The 6799-nt window shown below is 39.2% G+C and overlaps 2 protein-coding genes and 1 long non-coding RNA gene across 7 annotated transcripts in view; 1 reads left to right on the top strand and 2 right to left on the bottom strand.

The window, feature by feature from the left end:
- LOC111341081 (ras-like protein rasD) overlaps positions 1–3231 on the bottom strand; it is a 4421-nt gene extending 1190 nt beyond the window's left edge. Inside the window, exons 1-2 of the mRNA XM_022948035.2 lie at positions 3098–3231; positions 355–411 (exon numbers count right to left, since the gene is read on the bottom strand). Coding sequence (XP_022803770.1) covers positions 355–411; positions 3098–3155 — 115 coding nt within the window. The 5' untranslated portion in view covers positions 3156–3231. The remainder of the gene's footprint in view (positions 1–354; positions 412–3097) is intronic.
- LOC111341930 (DNA polymerase subunit gamma-1) overlaps positions 3177–6799 on the bottom strand; it is a 45294-nt gene continuing 41671 nt past the window's right edge. The window contains exons 20-21 of one of the 4 annotated variants that reach the window (XM_088756031.1): positions 6200–6364; positions 3177–3315 (exon numbers count right to left, since the gene is read on the bottom strand). In XM_088756031.1, the coding sequence (XP_088612157.1) occupies positions 6243–6364 (122 nt within the window). In that variant the 3' untranslated portion in view covers positions 3177–3315; positions 6200–6242. Of the gene's footprint in view, positions 3319–4295; positions 6114–6199; positions 6365–6799 lie in introns of those variants that run through there. The other 3 variants (XM_088756030.1, XM_088756032.1, XM_088756033.1) reach the window with 3 other exon arrangements.
- The window catches only part of LOC111341931 (uncharacterized), a 40346-nt gene continuing 40073 nt past the window's right edge, over positions 6527–6799 (top strand). For both annotated transcript variants that reach the window (XR_015999691.1, XR_015999690.1), the window contains exon 1: positions 6527–6794. This is a non-coding gene — a long non-coding RNA (uncharacterized LOC111341931). The remainder of the gene's footprint in view (positions 6795–6799) is intronic.

Genomic DNA, 6799 nt, shown 5'->3' with positions numbered 1-6799 from the left:
TCCATAAAGTTACGCACTTCTAAATTCATATAAAAATAACATCGTGTGAACCCCAACAAGTCATCGTTTTCCTCCTATTTCTTCACGCGCACTGAGGACCCGGCGAACCAGAGTTTCTCGGGAGAATGACACCCTCTTAAGACGGCGAAAACAACAAGATACTCATCAACTGAGTTAATGATACAATTGGACATCGTAAAGAGTTTCTTCAGCTGATGTTTCGAGCTTTATCCCTTCGTCAAAGGAGGGAATATCCTAGCTCAAGTCGCATTCTTTCAACAGAACACAACTGCAACCGGCACTAACAAAAACAACAGTGCCATCTTACAAAAGTTAAGAAATTTTCCCTCTTACCAATTGTAGGATCATATTCCCCAATGAATCGATGACACAGGAAACGCACCAACAGTGCTGTAAAGACAGATAAATCAAAGGCTCCTTAGAGCAACCTCATATGAAATGGTATGAAATAACGAAGTTTCACGCTAAGCAATTTGCAGTAAGCTTAAGCTCACTTCATATTCGCAGTGTTTGGGTCTTCACGCGCGAATCGTTCACGTCATCGTCCCTTTTAGGACTCAAACGCCCATTTTTCTGCAGTCGAGTATTCTGCAGCATATTTCCTTTCCATTTTTGGCTCCACAAAAGTATGTTTTGATCAAGTTTGGAATCAAAAAACCATCACGCTTCAAGGGACAGGACGCCATTTTGAATCTGTCCAAGTAGTTCGGCATATTCTCGCCTTTGTACTACCCCCCAAATATACGTACAAAGTGTTTAATCCGGGCTTAATGCATAAATTAATGTCTAACAAAGTGAGTGAGTGATTTTTAATTGAATTTCACCCCCAAACCCTAAACCCCATAGCATGACTTACGTCATACCATGAGGTAAAAAGTGACTTCGTTCTCAATGTCCAGAGATAGTCTAGAAGTTTTTCCCTAAATCGTTTTGATAATGTACCTCCACACATCTGTGAGGTAGCGCCAATAAGAAAAATCGAAATTTCCCTAAGATTATACCATACCAAGTGGCGCGTCGATGAGTTAGACAACATGAACAAAATTTAGCCTTCATAGTGCTCTATAAATATATCTTATTAACCAAGCGCGAGGGCCGTACTGGGAGAATATCGGCCCGAGGTCTTGACAGTACGGACCTCGCTGCGCTCGGTCCGTACAAAAAAGACCGAGGGCCGATATTCTTTCAGTACGGTCCCGAGCAAGCTTGGTTAATAAGAGATTTATTACACGACTGAAGTTCAAAGGGACACATGTGCGGTATCATTCGGGACCATTCGGGACAGTGCCCGGTCCAATACTGAGAGAATATTGACCGGCAATAGAGCATTTTGATTGGTTGATTTTTAGTTATTGGCCCTCTGACTTCCCGAGTCGTGTAACAAATGCCGTTACTTGACCTCATCGGCTGACTATATACCAAAACACTTGCCGACTGGAGATAACGGCGACCCAAGCGTAACCCATGTTTGCGCGGCTTCTTCAAAGACTGACTACTCTGCCTTACAATTGATGGGAAGGTTTCATGATGTAGTGCAGAATTTTGATTGTAAAGTGGAGGATGAAATCATCATTGCCGCGTAGATTACGAAGTAGGATCGTTATGACGTCGGCTGAAAGATTCTGAAAATATCTTTGTCGCCCATTGACCTGCGGAAAAGTTGGCCCTTTTTATTTGATCACTGAGTGTAACTGGCGAGTCTCTATATTAAACCCATGCAGGTAAAGCAGCTTCGTTAGCGGAAAACTAAGACGAAAAAGAAAAAAATATCGGCACTTTTTAGGGAACAAGTCTATTTAGGTGTACATAGCGGAGCCATGTTGAGCCAGTCTGTGCTTTTTTTTTTCTCCAGTTTTATCCCTGTAAAAACCGTCTCCTGCATCTATTAGTTAATTTGGTTAGGCAGGGAACGTTAAAGAACCCACTCACGAGATTACTGTGATGTGGTCTGGACTGTTTACTGGGAATTGGGGGTAGGGGGCATCTGTTAGATTCGCCTTTCATTGATCGTAAACTGCTTAGCAGTCTGGTAAAGTCCCCCTCACTGTGTTGTAAAGCGCCATGAGCTCAGGATATGAGCGCAATATAAATAAAAGTTATTATTATTATTATTATTATTATTATTATTATTATTATTATTATTTTAAAACAGTTCCATCTCGAATATTCAAATAATGGACTCGCGAGTAACGTCTCACCTATCTTGTTTCGTTTTATGTCTGAGGGTTTTATCGTGTTATCAATCTATGCCAGACAAGAATATTTCTCATAGCATCGATCGATCAAGTGGTTTTGAAATTGTTAGCGAGTAAGTACAAAAGACCGCAATTCAAAACAAGCGGCCGTTTAACAGGCTGATAACGTCTGTGAATTTTTCTGGCATACTCCTCAATTGGTCTACCAACGCAATCGCTAATAAGTGCTCATAAAGTTATGTAGAAAAATTACCAAAATAACGAAGAAAGACTTGCAATTATTCCAAAACCGTAGAGGTTTCGAGACAGGAAAGACAAAAAGTGTCCTCCAAAGACTCAGCCTCAATTCTGTTCTGAACTTGTAAGCACGACTGTTTCAAATTTCATCCGATTTTCGGCGCTAACTGTTCGTGATCTTGCTAACAAATGTTGGTACCTGTCGATCGATTGGTGATGGGAGAAGCTCTATCCATGATGAGCAACCATCGTGCAAATGTGTCCCTTAAAGGTTGGCATATCAACAATTGTTAGGGGAAGACAAAAAGCTTTCAAAGAGTGTTCCATACTTCTCTGAGGTCAACAATCGTATATTCAAAGAACGGCGAGCGTTGACACGCGGTTAATTACCCAAAACTGTCCATGTTAACGAGAATCGCTTGTCTTTGAACATCGAAGACGTGACTAGACACTCTATAGATATGACGTTTATGAAGGCAGAACCAAAAACTTGATTCACCAAGCTAGTAAACCCTAGTTGCTGAACAGCAGCCCGGCATTGCAAACAAGATTTTACTTTCCAGAACAGAACAGAACAGAAAAACTACTTCTTCATGAACCTTTAACCTTTTAACAATTTACTGAACCAAAACTTTCCCACTGACCTGTTTTGCCGACTCCTTCGTTCCCAAGAAGGGCAATTTTATATACTCTCTCAGTCATGGTGTGCAACAGTGCTTTGTGGTGAAATATTCCTAGACACACAACTTGAAAGAGGTGTAGATTGTTCAGCTCAGAAGTTCCGCTCGCCAGACAAATAGTGTAATCCAATCAATAATAACCTCTTCTCGTGACTTTTTCTCATAAAGCTTTCTTCGTGCAACTGCTGTTGAAAGAAGTGAAGCGTTTAGAACTTTCTATATTTTTCCCTCGCTGCACGTATCACGTCAACTATATCTAGGGTGCATCAAAACAAGCACAAGACAGCAAACAAACTTTTAACAGGAAAAGCGGTTTATGGCGAGCGACAAACAAGATAAACAAGATAGCGAAATTCCCTGAACAATGAAGATGACGGATTTATCGAGTTACATGTCAGTTTATCAAGTACTTTAAAGCAATGCGATCATCTGTTACCGGTTGGAATTACTTTAAGATTTGTAGTTTCCGAATCCGGAATGCCACCCCTTTCCTAGATCCAGCAACACTAGCTGAAAAATACCAACATCTATAGGAATGGGGAAAAAAAGGCAGTCTTTAAGACCATTCATAACCGTAAACAAAAGTTTTGGGCCGTAATGACGGGTTGGAATCGAGGAATGTATAATGAGTATTGTTGAAAGAAGAGATTCCCATTCGAATTATCCGCCAATTTGACTGGCATTGGCCACTTGGTCGGACTTGAAAGAGTTATTGGATTTCAGTTTCCATTGCGAGATAAAAATGGGTTGCTCAAAAAGGGAAAAAAACAAAGCTTGTACAGTGTTCTCCAAAAGCACCGGCGGCCGGCGAGTTATTCCAGTTTCTCGTTTCAGAAGCGATGAAGCCCTAGCCACTTTAATCAGACAAAAATACAAAAATACCTGTCTTCATATAAATTTGAACCTCGCTGTTTTTTAATGGCTATCTTTAGAAAAAGCTTTGAACAACACGTACACCTGTGATACACATTAAGCTTGTAACGAAATCTGCCTGAGCAAACATTTTAGCAAACGGTTGGTCTCAAAAATCGGTTCTTTCAAATTAATTTCCCAGCTGATCTCAACACAAATTGGTTCGTTCAGTATTTACTAACCGTCGAGGGATGATGAAGTCATTGGTGATAAAGACAATTTTAAAAAAAGGAACAAAAATTTAAGTAATTTAAAAATTAAAAATTTAATTCCAGTACTGCTTGGATCCGCGCACGTTTTACTAGGCAAATTTGACATGTACAACAGTCAATTAACTGTTGCTAGCTAACGAGGTAATTGGAAATATTGGCAATTACAAAAAAGGAACAAAAATTAAAGTTATTAAGTTCCATAACAACTTGGATTCAAGCACTTTTTGAGGGGAAATCACCAGAAGGCATTGAGATTACCAGCTATTTTACGCACAGATTGGCACGTACAACAAGTAATAAGCTCCATTACTATTTGGGTCCAAGCACGTTTTCGAGGGCAATTCACCAAAGGGAAATTAAAGTTATATAATGATTTCAGCACATATTGACATGTACAATAGCCAATTAACCGTTGATAGATTATGAAGTAATTGGAAATTTAGGCAATTACAAAAAAGGAACAAAAATTAAAGTAATTAAGTTCCATAACAACTTGAATTCAAGCACATTATTGTACTTGGGAAGTCAACAGAAGGCAATCGAGTTTATCAGTTGATATCAGCATATTTTGTCATGTAAAACGGTCAATTAACTGCTTGTTGATTGATGATTAAGTCATTGGAGATATAGGGAATTTTCAAATAATAACAAACATTAAAGTAATAAGTTCCATTACTTCTTGGATCCAGGCATGTTTTCGTGGGCAAGTCACCAGCAGGAATTTGAGTTTACCATCTGATTTCAGCACAGATTAGCATGCATAAAAATCAACTAACTGTTGATAAGTGATTAGGTTATTGGAAGTAAAAGGAATTACAAAGGATAAAAAACACAAAATTAATCTCTATTTCTACTTAGATCCAAGCACGAGTTAGCAGGCAAATCAGCGGAGGGAAATTGAGTTTCAGTAGATATTGGTTTGTACGGGATTCAATTAACTGTTGATGGATGATGAATTCATTGAAGATATTGGCGATTAGAAAAAAATTAAAGTAATTAATTTCCATTACAACTTGTGTCCATGCATGGTTAGCGGGTGGCTCACGGAATGAAAATATCGTATCGATTTCAAGGCTAATAAAATATGTACCCCTCGTGATAGATCAACTTTGAGGCAAATTAGAGCACCGTTCGATTGAGCTTCGCTATACCAAAGCCAAAGTAATCACTTGCTCGAATCAAAATGAAGGTATTTATTAAAAAGAGCCAACCCGAGGAAGCAATCAAAGGAAGCAAAAGCAAAGAAGCGCGGGGAAAAGCACGTGACGCGATTGGTTACACTTTTAGCATGCACATCCTATCTGTTGACACAGGGGCGGTGTCTTCATTGATGCAATGGGTCTGAAAGAATCTTTAATTCGCGTCAAAAAAGAAAATTTCCATCAAAGATGGATCTCGGAGACCAAATAGTAATTCAATCGTCTCATAGAAAGGGCTTATGTCCGGTGGACAACCAAGATTCCGGAAATTGTACTACACAGGGAAGCAGTGTTTGCCATCTCGGTCAAAATATGTCAAACAAGCCATACAACGGATGAAACCCAGAACTATACGTTCACGAGGGAGCTAGACAAATTGTTATATTATACAAAACGCAGCCATGAAGTTAAATTTGAGACAACTCAAACAAACCAATGAGCTGCAGGGTACTAGAATTGAACCTGGGACCGGCAGATTGGAACACCGCTTTCTATATTTTTCATCTGTGCTCAATTGTTGTCTCTTCTGATTTCCACAATAAGAGGATCCTTTCATGTTTTGCCAATTTCAGGAACGAACGAACGAAAGAGCGAAGGAGCGAAGGAACGTCACCAAGGAACGTCAGGAAACAAGAAATAACGAAGGAACAGAGGAACCTGAAAAGAACGTATGCGAGTAACATGAAGCTTGCTAATCATAAAAAACAAAAATAAAGAGGGATCACCTGATAATATTAACTTACCCTAAAATCGTTAGAAAGTTTCCCTTGACTCATATAAATCTCTTTAATTTGAGGATCGTAAAATTGATTCTTTCTGAGAGTTTTTGCCCTTCTCTGTTTCTGTATTTTCTTCAAGGACGCCGTTATCAGTGAGCTTTAGGATGTCATAGATGTCCAACGCTTCTCCTGTGAGAGGAACAAAGTAATTGCTAAATCAAATAATTTGGATATATCAACAAAGTTGAAATGGTAAATTGGTCACCGTAACGATTGTATCGTTACGGTGGCCAATTTACCATTTCAACTTTGTTGATATATCCAAATTATTTCGTTACCCCCACATCACATCAGGAATGTCTATTGCGTAAATTTGGAGTTTGAAATTGATTGAAAGGACGAAAAAATTAATGGTAGACTCATCTGGATGTGGATTGGTTTGCTCATCTCACGCACAGTTGTTAAAAAGAACCGCTCCCTTCTGCAGTTGTTCCCATTGTAGCAAGCTGTTGAATTACGCCTGAAGATCTCTTCCACTTGCCAGCAACCTTAGACTGAATTTCGACCATGAGGAATCTCGCAAACAGCATTGTTGTATTTTGTGCATTCTTCTGTGCGGGTAAG

Source organism: Stylophora pistillata, chromosome 4, assembly GCF_964205215.1.
Source record: "Stylophora pistillata chromosome 4, jaStyPist1.2, whole genome shotgun sequence".
In the NCBI taxonomy this organism is placed as follows: domain Eukaryota; kingdom Metazoa; phylum Cnidaria; class Anthozoa; order Scleractinia; family Pocilloporidae; genus Stylophora; species Stylophora pistillata.
This window is presented reverse-complemented; position numbering and strand designations above follow the sequence as displayed.